An 18,681-nucleotide genomic window follows, 5' to 3' on the forward strand; every position below is an offset into this window, starting at 1 on the left:
GAAAATATGCTAAGTACATCATTATACATTTAGATATTAGTTACGTTTTGCGAATTATGTCATACAAAGCCTAACGTAGGATTAGTTATGTCATACAAATATTAAGGTCACTAGAATGAATGGCCGGAATGAATAAAAACTTTGCAGCTAGTTTATTCTTTTGTAGTGTAAAATTTTACATCTGTGGCCGATTCTTATTAAAAAGTTCATGAATATAATAATCTGAACAAATTATTTGTGATAAAAAACTTTCATTAATAGGTTATATTGAAAATATTAAAATATATAATATTAAAGACATGAAGGGTACTGTATTTCGTATAAACATAGCATAATAGTTCATAAGTATTCATTTTAGTTCTCGCACGATAAAACAAACAGAGCTCTGTCGATACATTCAGTGAGTAAGTTTTATGTATCAGTGGGTTAAAGTCCAAACACGTGTATGCAATTGTTAGCACGTGTATGAAAATTCGACTACTAACATCTATTTTTTTATTTTTTAGTAGAGAAATTATTATCGAGCTAAAGACGTTAAATTTGACAGTATTTATATTCTAGAGCTTCCTCAAACTGTTGTTCCTGCAACTCATCTCTCTGCGATCATGATGGATTGTCATCGTTCAGTCACTTCTATTTGTACACTACAATTCTTTTGCGGAGATATTCATTGACTTTACGACTTTACCGAAATTTGTGAAACATAATTTCGTTTACTTTATTATATTCTTGGATAAATATGTGTCGACACTATACAATAATAATACTTAATAGATACAAGTCTTTGAAGCCCTTTACAAAAGCATAACTTTGATAACACAATAATATCGAAGAAATCGTAGTATAACTCAACAGATTATAACTGAATCTAATGTCTAAAGTCAGTGAAATTTCTATAAAAGAAATAAGGAATTTTAGTTTTTGTTTTGCTGTTTGAATTTAAATTTATCTTTTACTGGCAGTATATTATTAAATTTAAATATTTGAAGTGTACAAAATGAATCATTTATTATTTAAAAATAATGACACAATTTTTTTTGAAATTTTCTGTTTAGTATAAAATGTAGTGTGTAGTGGACTTATGAATATATTAAATTTTGTCAAAGGATCTATCTCACGTGTATATTGCCCACTTTACATAACAACCTTTGTATATTTCATATATGTGTCGTGCTCGGTTTTGAAAAGAAATTTATATTTTGTAGAGAAAAATCTGACATATCCGTACCCCGATTCGGTGTGATGCAGCATGGTGAAATAAGTACAAAATTACGCTACTAAAAAGAAAAGGTGTCATTTGCTGAGCAGTGCCTCAAATGTAAAGACTTTTTAATCTTGAGTAATATTCAATAATATTTTTTCAATATATTTAAGCATTCATATACAATATCACGAAAAAATAGCACTTTTTGTTTAATTTTAACATGGTTAAACTAAATTTTACATTAGGGTAACCCAGAAACTGGATAAAAAAAAAACGAAAAGTACGAGAAAAATAATTTCTTAAAACTCATGATAAACAGCTTGCTTTCAATTATAGGTATACGTGGTCATTGTTTCTTTAGAAACAGACGCATTTTGATAGCTAAATAATATTGTTTAATCAATGTAGGTATTTACGTGGAAAATACATTTCTACGCAAAATTAGGTTTAAAAGTGTAAGACTTTAAATGAATCGCTCAGATTCTCGAACAAAGATAACAATAGGATATAACGAGATTAGAAACAAAAGCATTAATTAAGAATTAAAATGTATTATCTGCGTTCTATTGTAAATACCATTCAATGTTCTGTTCATAAGTGTAACAAAACATTTAATATATTTGTATCCATTAATAACAAAAACGGTGTTCTTATAGCAGCAAAGCTGATCTATTGTTTAATTGAAATTATTCCATTTATTTGTAGTCAGCTCATATCTTGGTTGCATTTTAAACGGTTTTATTTAGCTCACTCCGTTTGTTTTATTTATTCTTGGGTCAAATTTAGTAATTTTTTGGTTTTTAGTACATTTATCTTAAACATTGCAATGTATGTTCAACATAAAACCGTTTAACTTAAAAAGTTTTTTTACCTATTTTTATTTTAAACTTAATACCGTAGTCCTCATATTTTTAAGAAATCGCATATAAATAACCCTCTTGGGCTAAGGGCCTCCTCCTCCTCCTTTTATCGAAGGTGTTTATAATACCATACTCACCTAATGTGGCAGACATTATTCATCTCACACAACCTGTATGTGATGATCTTTTGTTTTTTTTTAAATCATCGAGCAAGTGATAATTTATGAATATAAATTAAACACATGAAAACTCAGTAGTGCTTGTTCAGACCGGCACTCGCCTTTGGCTGACACCTTTGGTTAAGAATATCATGTTTTATCCATTCTATGTACCCATCTTTGTTTTACTAACGGTAGAGACAATACTTCTGCTATTCGCCTAGTTTCTCTTAACCATATAACTTACCACAATCATATTTTATGTACACACGCATACATACGAACCACATATAAAATATAAATTAGTTATTCATCTGTCCTTTTTCCTTTTTTGTTTTATGTTGCTATTTATTTCCACAAAGAAGTTAAAATTACCTGGAACTCATAACTGTAATTCTTTGGAATTTTCGCAGAACCGTAGCGAGTAAATGAAATATAGATATTGCATTTAGTTGATATTCCATTTACTTTAACAGTTGTATTTTCTCTTATACTGTATTATTTATTATAAAATGGTAATTCATTTGATATAAAATTATGTGTTTAACAGATATTAGACGTATGATTATTAAATAATAATTAAAAATAGGTAAGCATTCTGGTCTTAATGAGAGGGAATGCAGCATATCTATAATTTGGTACTATACTAATTATTATCTAAAAATGGTGTTATTCATGTATCACTATCTTAACATCGAAATATAGCTGTTTCTAAATAAAGAGCTAAAAACATAAAAGTATCCTCAAAATAAAATGTAAATAAACTCGTTATTTTCTTTATTTATTACCTTTTTATCCGCTTAAGTCCATATTGTTAATTTTATTTTGTATACGAAATGTAATACGTTATTTAATTTGTTTAATCATTCTTTCAGAAGTTTTTATGTTTGTACAGTAATAAGCAACAAAATGGTTTCATTACTGTGTTATGTGGTGGGCAAACATTAGATGGGAGGTAAATTCGCAGGCCCTGAATTTAACCCGGACAAATTTAATGCTCGAAATTATATAACAGAAATTTTACAGTCTGCTTAGCTTGGTAAGCGAGTTTTACCTACACTTGATACTTCAAAGCAAACAAGTTTTATGGTATGTAAGTAGAAAAAGGTACACTTGGTTTTTTATATTCGATTACATTGCTATTAGGTTTGAAATATTATTACGTCCAAGAGAGCTTGAAATCAGTATAGAGTCAAGAGTACTCAGCGTTTAGAAAAGAGTCGTGATAGGCCTATATGATAAAACGTGTATATTTTAACCAAATATGAGGGTTTATAAGTCAATACTCAGCATGCAGCATTGATTGAGGAATTATTGTAATAAAATATAAAATATTCAGACTATAGATTACGTAAGGGTTAATCCTAAAAAAAATATTTTATGAAATATTTATTTACTAGAATATTGTAAGAATAATAAAATTTTATCAAAAAGTAAAAAAATACAGACGAATTGATAACCTCCTCCTTTTTGAAGTCGGTTGAAAACAAAGTTAATACACATATGTACGTAGACTAAAAAGCACAGTAAAATTATCTTGTAAAGACCTGTCTTTATAAGCTAAATACATTATATTTAGGAATTATTATTGGTCTTTTTGGCCTCAACGACTAGTCTAAGTTGACTTATATTTCACAATACTTAATATTGTATATATCATATTTTATTTGACACGACACGACAGTGTTAAATAGTTTAGGTTTCATTTATTTCATAATTAAAATATTACAGCAGGTATTCCGTAATATTCTTGTTTATAAAATAAACAGGGACTACATTAAAGGGTACAAGTTTACTCAAATATTATAAACGATAATTGGGGGTTTCACTTTATTTTCGTATTTACCTTGTGTTTCTCTGGGTAGCTGTTGTTCATTTATTTTACGAAATAATATGATAAGAAACGAAGCGAGAATAGGTTTACTGGTGTTTTATATTATTAGCGTACTACGAATCTATAAATATTAAATACAATGGTACCAAATATATTTTGTCAATTTAAAGAATAAATAGCATTGAATAATATTACTAAGAAATAAATAAAATTCCGTCTTATTATTTATACTATATTGTATTGAGTTGATTGATTTGTCAAGATGAGATTAATCTTCACATTTAACAAACCTTACAATAATGTTGGCGGACGAGCATATGTTAACTGATGTTAACTGGTCACCAACACCCATAGACAATGACGCTGTAAGAAATATTAACTATTCCTTGCGTAGTCAATGTGCCACGAACCTTGGGAACTAAGATGCTATGTCCCTTGTGCCTGTAGTTACACTGGCTCACTCACCCTTCAAACCGAAACACAACAATACTGCGTACTATTGTTTGGCGGTAGAATATCTGATGAGTGGGTGATACCTCCCAGACGGGCTTGCACAAAGCCCTACCAACAAAAATCACAATTGGTAATTCACTCATCGTTTTATATATAATCAATACTTTACTTCTGTCTGGTACTTAAAATAACTTTTGTTTTTTTGTTATATAGTTAAACATCTCAAACAATCAATTACTCGTGTTCTAATTACAGACAGCCTGACTCGCTATTAGCTCTCTCCAACGTTAAATCTAGCTGCGGACTTCAAATACGATTTCACAAGTTGCTACACCAATTTGGTCTGCAAATGAAACTTTTAACAACAAATTGCAATTTGCGGAGCGCGTTACTTCAAACTCGAGTCATTTCTTTATACAACAGACGGAAAACCGGAAAGGAATTGTTTTGACGCGTACAAAATAATTAGTTTCACGTTCTGTTTAATACGATTTTGCTTAAATAATAACAAAGGATTTATCTTGTGTTTGTTATGTATAAGTGTTTCTTCTACAGGTTTTCTTACATTTCAGAGTTTAAACACCATTTACTTATAACTATTTACAGTTTCGAATTATAGATGAATTACAACTACACGTCGTGATTTTGAACCGGTAATATTAATAATAAAAAATACAAAGACGTATTTCTCCGTTATTTTGCTCAGTACGGTAATACCAGGCTTCATATTTTTCTATTGATCTATACGAAGCTATATACTTTCATGCATCTATCATCATTCAATAGATACATATATCTGATCGCTACGTTAAATTTTTCTTTATTCATTTTGCTTAAGTATATGAGTCCTAATATTGAAAAATCGACTATAACTCTTTATATTTAAAAAAGACTACGTCGTGTTTATGTCAAATCTCGTCTGGGCAATACTGTCCACTCACATAGGTATTAACAAACAGCATTATTTAGTACTGTTGCGTTTTGGTTTAAATGTTGAGTGGGTCAATGTAACTTCAGTCAAGGGATAACATCACAGTCCGAGAGTTTGTTTTGGTCATATATAAAGATAATGAATATTTCTAAAAATACCAATATGTATGGGCAGTGATGACATCTTACGATAAGGTCGCCCATTTTTCAGCCTAAGGAGGTGATTTCAAAAAGAGGTTATATATTACAAACTAAGCTTAAAGTAAATCTCACATTATGCATTCCGAATCCACCATTGGACTACTATAAAAGACACGTGACAGATTGTCTCACATCACATGATTATTTTCTTACAATTATTTTTTTGTTCAACGCATTATAAACACAAATTTAGCACAATATGAACACGCTTTCTAACAACTGCACTTTCTAGTCTATATAAAATAATAACAATGGGATTGACATCATTCATAGTCATCTGACATCTGAAGATGACCGATTGAGTTTTGGTTTATCTACACTAACAACCACACAAACAATCATGTTAACACCAACTCGTTACAATTGTCAATGTGATTATTACTTGAGTGACCACGAAGTTACATAACGAGTGTACAGCACTGTGGTCCGGACGCTGCATAATACAAACTTCAACACAAAGCTTCAGACGATGCTTAGAGACACGAACTATGTAGTTACTTTGACAGAATATGGATGGCGGTTGTCGTTAATTGTATAAACAAAAAATTTATGTTTAATTAAAGTTTTTACACTGATAAATAATTAAATGAAAATTAATATACCAGTCTTAATTTAAACTCGCGACCTTTATTAGATCATCTGTCATTCAACGGTTAGCCCATTGAATACTACATTCGAATATATTCAGGAGTCAAGCTAATAAAATTATTATATAATTCGACAATATATTTTGGCAACATCGTTCATGTTTTAGGTTCCCAAATAATACAATAAAAAATATAAATCACTTATTGTTGTTCCCATACAAAATAATATGCTTGAAAAAATACTCACGTTCTGCAAATACTTCTTAACATATTACCTACATCTCTCCTACGCGCTTCATATAAAAAAATGCTTTTGAATACTTTTTTATAAGCAACAATTTCATAAAAAAAAAAAAAATATTTTTGAATACTTTTTTGTGACCAAAAATTAACCATAGGGTCATAAATATTTGTGTTCAAAATAAAAATATATACAAACCATAGCCTATCTGGTCCATCGTATGTTTTATATTAATATTAAATCGATTATCTATTCACGTCAAATTAATTAGTATCGAGAGCGCGTTGTTAACAACATGGCTGGTTGAGTCCGATAAGCATTTTTACACTCTTACATGGGTCTAATAAAAAATATATACATATAACAGAAACCTTATTCAAGATTGCCCATACAAAATTAATTTTATTTGACTTTAATTAATCCCCTACCGAGACTAGCCGTCACGAAACTGTTTAAATTTCCCACAGCTGAGCTAAAGCCTCCACCACGCTGCTCCAATGCGGGTTGGTGGATTCAAATGTGTCGGATTTTTGTTAAATTTAGACACATGCAGGTTTCCTTACGATGTTTTCCTTTGCCTCTGAGTACGAGATAAATTATACACACATTAGCACATGAAAAGTCAGTGGTGCTTGCCCGGGTTTGAATTCGGATCTAAATGCCACCTCAGCCATTTAAAAAATATTTTATGATTAATGATGTAGCCCATATAATAGGCGCTCTGTACCAAATTTCATCAAAGTCAGACAATCAAATTTACTTCTAAATTAAGTAAGATTTACAACCGGTAAGAGAACGATAATAGTACAGATATTTTAATGATTAATACAGCTATATTACGCTAGTGCATAGATATCCCACAAAGCGACTGTCAAAATCAAATGTTTTCTGTGCTGACATTTCCTCTAGTCGCGGGCCTTTTTAGTTGGACTCGCTTTGCAAATCGCTTTTCGATCCTTTGTTGTAAATATTTTGTTAATTAAAAAGCCTTATCGTTTGGCGATCTATAATAGCTGCCTTTCAATAGCTCTTTCTAGTTTTAAATGAATATTACTATTCAAATATTTAAAAAAGGTATTCGGAAAAATGTTTGAGCACGTTCAACATTAATATATAGTTAGGATATTAGATAATTAATTCAAAGCAAGCGAAGTCAAAGATAAAGGTTGTTATCATAAATACAATCAGTATAAGTTGAAACTTAATCTGGAATTATTTATCGTTGCTCGATTCACGTTAGACGAAGGGCGTTTCGTGAGTATCGTATTTTGCCATAACAAATATACTAATTTGATTTTGAAAATGACAAATAAAATAAAAATGTAGATACATAGAGAATACGTTATTTTGGTTAAGACCTCCTTCAAATAAACATCATTGCGAGTAATTTTAACGTGTAAAAAAACTATTAAGTTTTATTCTTTATCTCATAATACTTTTAGTTATATTAAAAATGAGGTGTCCCACGACCTTGTACGGGTTTAAATTTAACAAAAATATATTAATGTGGCTTAAGTTACTCCTTATTATATCAGTTATCGACCAGTGAAAATCCCGTCAAAATCGGTCCAGTCGTTCCATAGATTATCCGGAACAAAGATACAGACAGATAGACCGACAAAAATTGTAAAAAATGTTATTTTGGTATATGTACCGTGTATAACATATGCATTGAGTAAAAAAGGTCTATTATAATATTACAAAGAGACACTCCAATTTTACCATATTATATGTATAGATATAATTTTCATTAGTTTTTACTTACATTAATGCAAAATATTGCTTCCATCTCCACATAAATGTATAACACATTAAATAGAATATTTTATAAAATGACAAATTTGTATTTATTTATTCTAAATAAGGGTCCGTACGTGATTTAGACAACTATACGTGAGCACATAAAAACTTTTTTAACCAAAACATACTGTAAAGTTCTGGTGGGAAATTTTGCTCATTTAACAGTTTTCGAGTGTAATACACGTAATAAAATACATTTCTGAATATTTTCGCCTGTTTTTTAAATGAATATATGGTCCATAAAGTTTTTTTGCGAACGTGAACATTAAACAACGAAACAAAAGTTGAAATATTCTATTAAATAAAGACTATACATGTCCGATTGTATCACAATAATAAAATTAGATATTTCGAGTTCGTGTGTTAAAATTTTAAACAAAGTTACAACTTTTAATCAATGATAAGTTTAAAACCGTTAGTAAAAATCAACAAGTTTTGCGATCGTAATAATTCTATGTTTGTTTCTGTATACATGTGTATGTATGTGTATATATGTTGTTCGTGTATGTATATGTTCATATGCTGACCCTTGTATGTAGAAATGAAACCTCTCTGATCTCTATAGGCTCATTTGTATGAGCTGTTGTTATCGTATGCTGATTGTCTTACTAAGTGGTATGAAGTGGGCTTTCGATATTCACTAATATTATTCTGAGTACAGCTGGCTAATAGGCTGTCTGTGGCAGTTGCGGCCAAGCTACTTAGCCAGAAAGGACTTCAAAGCACAATTACACTTGACACAAATAAAATGTCAACATTGTTAAACGTTTCTAATAATTTATGATTCCTCATTTATTAGATATTCATCTAATAACTCACTAACTTGACGGTTATAAATAACTTATTTTGGGTCATTTTAAGGGTTTTCCCAGAAGAAATTAAATAAGAAGTCTACGTAAGTATAAGGCCCTACCTTAACTTAAGTAATATTTTGTTTTTAGCAAACGACCGCAAACGAAAACGCAGGCCTGATATTATTTCTAATTATCTTATGATTTCCAAAAATAAATAAATGAAGAAGATTGAAACGAGTGCATTTTAAAATTAGAAAATATTATAGCTTGTTAAATTTCTACGTTAACAGTACAGAATTAAGGTTTAATTTTGAAAGCCTAAAGCGAATTTCCAATAAACCTAAGCAAAGCTTAAATCCTCATCAGTAAGTACAAATTGATTGGTATGCTCTCATTACCAAGCCACTTGTTGATCGCATGTGGTGGACAGATTAAGGCAATGTGCACACTCAAAATGTACTAAAATTCAAGAATTTCTAGAGAGATCAAAGTCCAATTAGGTCTTCTATACAAAGTACAAACAATATACACAATATTCTTCTTATTTTGTCGTATATACCTACATACCTAAATGATAATAATTCTGATACTTCACAAAATCATGGTTATATTACGTGAATAAACTAAATAAAAAATCAATAATGAATATAACTTCGTTAAATAAAATACTTATTTATGTAGTCATTATTGTCTGTTACAAAGAAAACACTCTGCGTTTTAAAATTATTGTCCACAAATCATCTGAACGATATTTTAAAATCATTTGTTTCAATCAAAAATTAGCTCGCTTTTGATAAACTCTACAAAAATGTCGGAAAATGCTCTTTAGACAATAAATTTTCATACACGAAAGACTGATTTATTACACGTGATACAAAAATTCAGCACGTTTCGTTTGTTTTTAGCCTTTCGCGTGTATAAAATTTCGTTGATGATAAATGGACGTATATTTATCCCTAAAACCAATTTTATTATAATGTAACACAGTTCATTCGAATAAAAAGGTTATATATATTGTTTTATACAACCCTAAGATATATCGATATATTAATATATTGTATTGAATTTTATAAAGTCACTAATTCACAAATCGAAACAAATGCAAATGCAAACCGCTGTCGGCGAAAGTATTACAAAAATATATTGTATAAATATTGATTTCGTTTATTAATACAATTATATAAATCTCATGAAATTTAGACCTTAATATCTTAATTAAGAATATTACCTTATATAATTTGGTGGGTCTTATGATATATATAAATAAGGATTTATCCCGCATTTAATCAAATAGACAAAAACATTCATCAAGCTTTCTAAAATATATTCTTGTGTATCAATAACGGCTGAATATCACCATTAATTCAGTTAATTTATTTATATACACATAATATAAAGCTTTGTGGACCATATGGAACAATGTAGATTTTGCGTGGTGAAATATTTTTCCTAATGGGTGCTACGTTTCGGGAATTTACTTTCTGGAAAGGATCAAACTCGCAAAAGTTGTGATCTCTCTTTTTGATGTTATTATAGAAGAGTTCCGGCACCGAATAAATCTTTATCGTTATTACGAATAATATTAATATATATAATTTAAATATATTCCTTAATATTTTAACATTTTAATGAATGAGAAAATAATACTTTTGATACATAAGTTATATCTACTTCAAGTATTTGAAACACAAACGATTCTTCGTCACAATACTAGATTGAATTTAAAGCTATAAGCTATACCCATTCGACATTTATAATCCGACAAGAAAATCCGGCGAGACCGGCTGTAGATAATACTATCAATCATTTGTATTATAAATGTTTTCTTGTCTTTTGTAATATAAATATATTAATATTTATTTGATAAGTTTGAAAATAACTATTACAATGTTTATGTCATTATTTCATTTACTTTTAAGATAACAATTTTGGTACAATTTATTTATTTGTATTAATTTTGTTTCAGGATGGTTCGAGCTAGCTTGTTGGCCTTCTGCCTGCTCGGCGCGCTTCTCCTAGTGATGCCAGCCGTTGCCTACCCCAGGTAGTAGTAGTAGTAATAGTGAGAAAAATAATTATTCATATATTTATTTTATTAAATTCGTCGTTAAAAAATGTCAAACTAAAATGAGATCTAATTAAAAAAGGCTTACCTCAGGATGAATTCTTTCAATATGCAGAAATACAGAATTTAGACCGACAAAATATACTTTACATGTTATATATTCCTTTTCTATTTATAGTATTTAAACAAGTATTTTGGCTATTAATTGACGATTCAAATTAAATGTTTCAGTATTAGATGTCATTAACAAAATTTTGCAACTCGGTGGCTTTCAACAATATTCGTTACAATTGTAAAATATTTCAGACACGCCTAACTTTCAATTTCATTCGTAGTTTTTAGTTTGTAATTACTTAAAACTGCTTAGTAATGATACTGTAATAACGGTTACACCAGTGACAGTATAAGAACTATAAAGTGAAACAGGTTGTATGGATCATAACATTATTTTTATGGTTATATTTAAAATAAAGTACAACATCACAGTGTTTTTAACGTTTTAATTAATATGTAAATAGCAAATATTCTTAACAAAAGTATTCATAAAGTTATATCAATATACTTTCAGCCTCGGTAACTACTATCGCCCAGGAGTCCAATATGAACCCGAGCAGATCATGGATATGCTGAACCGCCTCAACGAACTCATGGAAATGGAACGCAAGATGGAAAAGTTAGTATCTATAACATTTTTATTTCATTTATGTATACAGTAACAACAAAAACAACAACAGCCTGTAAATTCCCACTGCTAGGCTAAGGGCCTCCTCTCCCTTTGAGGAGAAGGTTTGGAACATATTCCACCACGCTGTTCCAATGCGGGTTGGTGGAATACACATGTGGCAGAATTTCTATGAAATTTGTCACATGCAGGTTTCCCCACGATCTTTTCCTTCACCGCTGAGCACGAGATGAATTATAAAGACAAATTAAGCACATGAATCAGCGGTGCTTGCCTGGGTTTGAACCCGCAATCAAAGGTTAAGATGCACACGTTCTAGCCACTGGGCCATCTCGACTCTATATCTATACTCTGTATACAGTAATAGTCCGCTAATATCCCCACTACTTGTCAAAGGCCTCCCACACTTTAGGAATTTATCTGGTGGTCTAAATAATAACAAATAAAAAATGTTTATTCCACTGGTCCACTGCTCTTAGATGTAAATCTCACAGAATTTTCTCCAGCACGTGGTGATTTCATCACGATGTCTTATTTCACTACTGAGTATAAGATGATTTACTTATTTATTATGTAGATATATTACCTACGTCTATTTGAAATAAATTAAACTTCGCTGATCATATTTCATAAATAATCTTACATAGATATTTATGATAAATTTGGTACAATTTGCAATACAGAATTAATAATTCTAATTTAATTTAAACATTATAAAAAGGTTTAATATTTAATTCATACGAAACTTATTCCTTTACAGCTTTAAAGAGGACATTATTAGGTTTGTTTCTTTACATAAAATACTTTCTGCATATTTTGTTTTTTTTTTTTCGAATTCATACCATAAACTATACTAACATAATAAAACTTTCTCATTTTATCAGAAAATTTTTTTTTAATAATTTCCTTAGTATACATTATCAGCTTCTTAAATAAGTTGTATAATACTTAAGTATTCAAAAGTAAGAATTTACTAGGATTAGTTTTTATTATAATTTGTAATATTGTAAATGTTGCTTAAAATCTGAATTGAATTTTATTATCCTATAACTTTTAGTTGCAGAATATACTCATTCCAATACTTATGTATAATTATTTATTTTTTAAAGTTAGGTTATTATTCTCTTTTATAAATAATTTGTAATCAGTTACGTTTCCAAATTATGACGTTTTTGTTACAAAAAATACATTTAAAAATATCACTGCTCCGAAAAAGTAAACAGGCTTAAGGAGAAAAAAAAAGAAAATATGACACTTCTAACTTTTTAATTTATGAAACAATCAATTTAACTTGGAATCCTTATTTTGGTTGTTTCTTTCAAATATTTTCATAGCTTATCTATAGCATGTTTATGTCATTTCAATGTTGAGATATGCTTATAGACACTTGAATATAGAAACATTTGGCCAATTTATTTATACCCACTGAATGTTTGTAGGGACTGTAAAACGCAGAGTAGACTGGCATTGCTTAATGACTGATGCTTCGTGACTTTGGCTTTTGGTGCATATTCCACGTGTATTGATGCGATATTGTTTTATGTTTAGCAGCGAGAAACGTGCTCTCGACATGGGTCTCAACCGTGGCTATTCTGGCGCTCTTCATGCCAAGCACCTGATGGGAATGGCCGCTGCTAACTACGCCTCCGGACCCGGCAGGAGGCGACGTGACGTCGAATAAACAAACAACCAAAGTCTAGTCTAAACGCCGTCACCTTTTATTGGGCTTCACTATCGTCTATGCTATTAATAACTAATATAATATTGTTAATAAAATTTATCCGTCAAATTAGAGTAGAAAGTTCCATACAGAATAATCGGCCTATTTCCCGTCAAAAATTGTACTCGTTCCTGAGATAGTGCTTAAGATTTTAATCTCTACTGTTTCTGTAGTCGCTTCCAAGAATAATCTGAAATGATTTTTGGTTTCATTTCGTTAACATTAAAACAGTATTGTTTCAGTATTAAAAATACGTTCCTTAAAATCTTATCCGTATCAAAACGCTTGAAATTATAATGTATTTATATAAATGTACTTTCTAACGACAGTAGATAATGTTACTACCAATTGTAGCGAATTCCGTGTTTCCTACTAAAGTTTGTGAAATTCTAGTCTATTGTAAGAACCTCCTGTCTAGAGAATATTGTTAATAATAAAGAGATATACATATTTACATAACCTTTTTGTTTTTATCATTTTAGATTAAGTTATTAACTTTTGCAAGATATAAATGCTTAGTTACCTAATAATGAAAATATGAATAAAAGGAAAAAGAAGCTTAAACAGTTATATAGTAATATAGAAATAAGCCTAATATAGAACTTTATCTTATTTTTTCACTAGAACCGATTCAAGCACAATGTGAAATAAGAATACGTATAATTCATTTTTCAATTAAGATTTAAAAATAATTAATGTATTCTCGTCAGTCAGTAAGACTTATCAAAGTCTTCAGGAATTGATATTGATCACAAATTAAAAAAAAAATAACATAATTTCAAAAGTAACAACTTTATGTTTACAAAGTAATAAGAATACGCCACAGTTATAAAAATTAGTAAAACATACTATTTTAAGCTCGTTACGAATTATATCGATTAGGTATATTCAATATGGAGATTTTGTAACAAACAACAACAACAGCCTGTAAATTACCACTGCTAGGCTAAAGGCCTCCTCTCCCTTTTTGAGGCGAAGGTATGGAACATATTATTCCACCTTGCTGTTCCAATGCGAGTTGATGGAATACACATGGGGCAGAATTTCTATGAAATTTGTCACATGCAGGTTTCCTCACGCTGTTTTCCTTCACCGCTGAGCACGAGATGAATTATCAAGACAAATTAAGCACATGAATCGGCGGTGCTTGCCTGCGTTTGAACCCGCAATCATCGGTTAAGATGCACGCGTTCCACCACCACTGGGCACCACTGGGCCATGTCGACTCAGATTTTGTGATGAGTGATTACATCACTGTAGCAAAGCTTGTTTATTTAAAAAAAAATCATATTCAAGTGCTTATCAAAAATGGAAATAAAAATAATTATATCAATAATTAACTTAAAATATAATTAATCAAAGGCTTAATGGAAAATGGCTTACCTACCCATATATTAAAAATGTGAGTCAAATATAGGTATGTATGTCTCCCAAGAACTAAATTTCCAAATCAGCCTAATATCGTTATTATAATATTGATTTGTTTTAGGATATTTATATCATCAATATCCATTGCTAGTAATAAAAATAAAAACATGCTTAAACTGCGAAAACAGACCGTAAGTTACCCCTTTATAACGATTACCTAGAATGCCGAGTAACACCATTACATAATTAAGTACTACAAGATGGGTTAAAATAATTACCTAATATATTAGTTTATAACTAAGCCTGACGTTGAATAAAAATTATCTGCATAGCAACCTGCAACTTAACTTCCAAAAAAAAGGTTTTTTATTATTATTTCAGAATTATAATTCCAAGCAATTTTATTGTAAATTAACAAACTTTCAGTGGACAAACGAAATGAGAAATCTATATACGATTAAAACGAAAGGTCTTGAGATATATTTTGATTTATAAAATATTTGTAGAATAAAAGTAATATTATTATTAATTATAGTAATATTGATGCATATTTAACTAGCGACCCGCCCGGCCGCGCACGGGTGCAATGCAGGTACTAAATGTATTAGTACAGACTCTTTCCTGTTTCTTTAATATATTGTACATATATTAAAAACAAAAACCTACCCCTCGAATCACTCTATCTATTAAAAAAACCGCATCAAAAGCAGTTAGGTACGTAATTTTTAAGATTTCAGCATTCATAAGGACAGACAGCGGTAAGCGACTTTGTTTTACTATGTAGTATGTAAGGATAATAATGATAATGATAATATTTTAATTTAATGAAATCAGAGACAACTAGTGAGTTTTTAAGACGTATCGTAGCAACAAATTTTATAGTGGCGACATCTACTTTTTAAATAAAGAATCACGTCGCGTTATGAATTGACTTCACAATTGGACAAAGTAGTTTTGCTATCATGCTAATAGATGGCGGTATAAAGTTGAATATAAAAATGTTTTGTTCAATACTTATTATTTTAAAATAAGTACACGTACAGTACAATAATAAATTTAAAAAAGAAATATTTACCTTTAATATTACAAAAAGATATATGTACTGTATTGATGAGTTATAATATTCTTTAATAAATATCTTTTATTTTCGTTATGACCACAAGAGTCACTGTAACATAATCTGTTAATTAATAAAGTCCTATTTTTAAAACTTAATATCATATTTATTAAAAAAATATATTGCATTATAACTTAATTTTTAAAACATAATTTTGAAATGTCAGTCATCATCCCGTATGGTCTAGTGGCTAGGATACCTGGCTTTCACCCAGGAGGCTCGGGTTCGATTCCCGGTACGGGAAACCCTTTTTTTTTTAATATTATGACAATTGTTTTATTTATTAAGAGCAGTCAATAATTAATTATTTTTAGTAAAGGCTATTTATCCTAAGTTTAATTTATAATAACCCGTATTTCGTTGTATTATATACCTACTTAATACAATATTGTTCATATTTACATTATACAATCTAGAACATTCCTCCGTGACATAATATATCTCTAAATAAAATATTAAGCAATTTTGTTCTTTATTCTTTTTACAATAGAGTACATCGTGCAAATCAAAGTAATTTGTAAGTAATGGGTTCGTTCCCATCGCGTCATTTATATTTTCAATTCAATAATCCGTTCTAATGTAGTAGGTATCATAATGGTTATATGGAGGAAAAATTTAAGGTCAATAACCTATAAACTTTGCCACGAGCCTGTTTTTTGTAAAGTTTATTGCTGGTACTATCAAAAGACTAGACTGACTTGGAAAACGACGATTCAAAGGGCTCGTTAGTGAGATATAATCGAATAAATATACTTTGATGCGATTCCAATGGTTTATTGCTTTTGCAAACAAAGTCCTCTTAATAAATGATTGTTATTTTTAATGCTATAATAATTATTAATAAGCAGTCTTATAAGATATATTTTTCTTATAATTGCAAAGCGACTTTCGAAACTGAAAATCAGGTGTTTTTTCGAAAAACAATTTTATATATTTTTTTAGATATAAGTACGTACGATTTCTTACATTAGACGAGTAAATACAATAATATCGACATGTGGCATTTTGCTGGATTATGAAAGGCGGTTTAATAAAAAAAGGTTTTACTTATGCGAATGAGTAATCGAATATTCGCATGTTGTATAACATCACGATGCTGACAAATGGCGCGCAACGGCGGAAAGATCCATTCGTTTGTTTGTTACGTTGTTCCCGTGACCTTGTTCCCTGAATGAGAAAACTTTACAAATACAGATAAAATTGTTTTCACAAAATGTTTACTTATTCGCAAATAGATGAAATCTATTTTTTTTTGCCCTCGGTGCCATTCTATTATTATGTTTTTTTTTTTTTCACTTGTTCAATTAATTCCGTTGAGTAGGAAGTATTTTCTAGACCACGTTTTTCGTAAATCTGGGGAAAAGAAAAAAAACTGTTGCGTAATATTTTTTTTACCTCTTGATAAATTAAATCCACGAACTTGAATTTTTATGATAGGATAAATTTGTTTACGATCATAATTTACACTAATTTTAATTTTTGCCTTGTATCATATGGTTAAATATATCTTTACTATTAAATTATTTAATGGCGAACCGCCCGGCCTCGCACTGGTTGTTAATAAAGGAAATATTATCATATGGTAGTTTATACTACTATAGTAAACATCAGTTTTCTACCGGTGTTTTTTTAGAATTGGTTCCTAACATTATAGGAAAAGTTAGTACCTATTATCAAATTGTGAGGTTTGTCAGAGCCATGGTAACTATTACATATATGTATTGAAAGTGAAACTTATTGCTTGTCCTCGTTATTCTAAATCATGTATATTAGTGTGTATTTCATATTATATACTTACAAATTTGTAATAGCCAGTTAACACGTAAATAAGTTTAAAATTAAAATAAACTTGAAATAAGATATAAGTAATTATTCCAAGTGTGTCATTATAAAAAACTATGCATCCCAATTTCGAATGAGATCAGTTAGGGGTTCACCCCGTTAACTGTTTCCTTTTTAATAATTATTTTTATACTGAGTCTCGATTGCAAAATATGAGGATCATTTTAATCACGATATTATGATCCATACTTCCATACTAATATTATGAATGCGAAAGTAACTCTGTCTGTCTATTTCGCTTTCACGCCAAAACTACTGGACCGGTTTCAATGAAATTTGGTACACATATAGTCTCGAGAAAAGACATAGGCTACTCAATGTAATATTTTAAGTTCATTTGTAAATATATTCATTATTTCAATGCGAGCAATGGCGCGGGTAAAAGCTAGTAGGTACTGTTATAAAGATATATTGAAAAATATTTGACGTTATTATAAATAAATAACGTGTTAATATATAGTGGATAAGTTACTAAATACTTTGTCGATTGATCACTTTCAAAATTAGAAATTCATTGTAATGAATACACTTAAGCTTAATAATTGTATTATTGGCGAAAGAATAAATACTTTTACAGTACCAATTGTATTAATATTATTTTTCGACTATGATGATTAGACTAATGTGTAAAATTTCAAATATATTGGTCAACATTCCAATTATGATCGCTTCCTTAATTTCGAATAATCTTTTCAGTAAATTAAATTGAGCGTTTTAGTATCCCGACGTAGTTCCAAAGATTTTTATATTGACGAACTATTTTTAGACGTTAGATTAGCCAAGCTCGGTTGCACTCGATCCCAGTTTTTCATTCCAGTTCGTTCA

At 29.7% G+C, this 18,681-nt stretch overlaps 1 protein-coding gene and 1 non-coding gene across 6 annotated transcripts in view; both read left to right on the top strand.

Annotated features, from left to right (window-relative positions):
* LOC124543692 (diuretic hormone class 2) overlaps positions 1 to 13,544 on the top strand; it is a 41,063-nt gene extending 27,519 nt beyond the window's left edge. The window contains exons 1-5 of one of the 5 annotated variants that reach the window (XM_047121958.1): positions 7,687 to 7,722; positions 11,029 to 11,106; positions 11,696 to 11,800; positions 12,570 to 12,590; positions 13,358 to 13,544. In XM_047121958.1, the coding sequence (XP_046977914.1) occupies positions 11,030 to 11,106; positions 11,696 to 11,800; positions 12,570 to 12,590; positions 13,358 to 13,490 (336 nt within the window). In that variant the 5' untranslated portion in view covers positions 7,687 to 7,722; position 11,029 and the 3' untranslated portion in view covers positions 13,491 to 13,544. Of the gene's footprint in view, positions 1 to 7,686; positions 7,723 to 11,028; positions 11,107 to 11,695; positions 11,801 to 12,569; positions 12,591 to 13,357 lie in introns of those variants that run through there. The other 4 variants (XM_047121957.1, XM_047121959.1, XM_047121960.1 and 1 more) reach the window with 4 other exon arrangements.
* Positions 13,545 to 16,186: 2,642 nt separating this feature from the next.
* On the top strand, positions 16,187 to 16,258 carry Trnae-uuc. Its single transcript has one exon. It is a non-coding gene; the product is annotated as a tRNA-Glu (tRNA).
* The last annotated feature ends 2,423 nt before the right edge of the window (positions 16,259 to 18,681 follow it).

This window comes from Vanessa cardui, chromosome 3, assembly GCF_905220365.1.
Source record: "Vanessa cardui chromosome 3, ilVanCard2.1, whole genome shotgun sequence".
Classification (NCBI taxonomy): domain Eukaryota; kingdom Metazoa; phylum Arthropoda; class Insecta; order Lepidoptera; family Nymphalidae; genus Vanessa; species Vanessa cardui.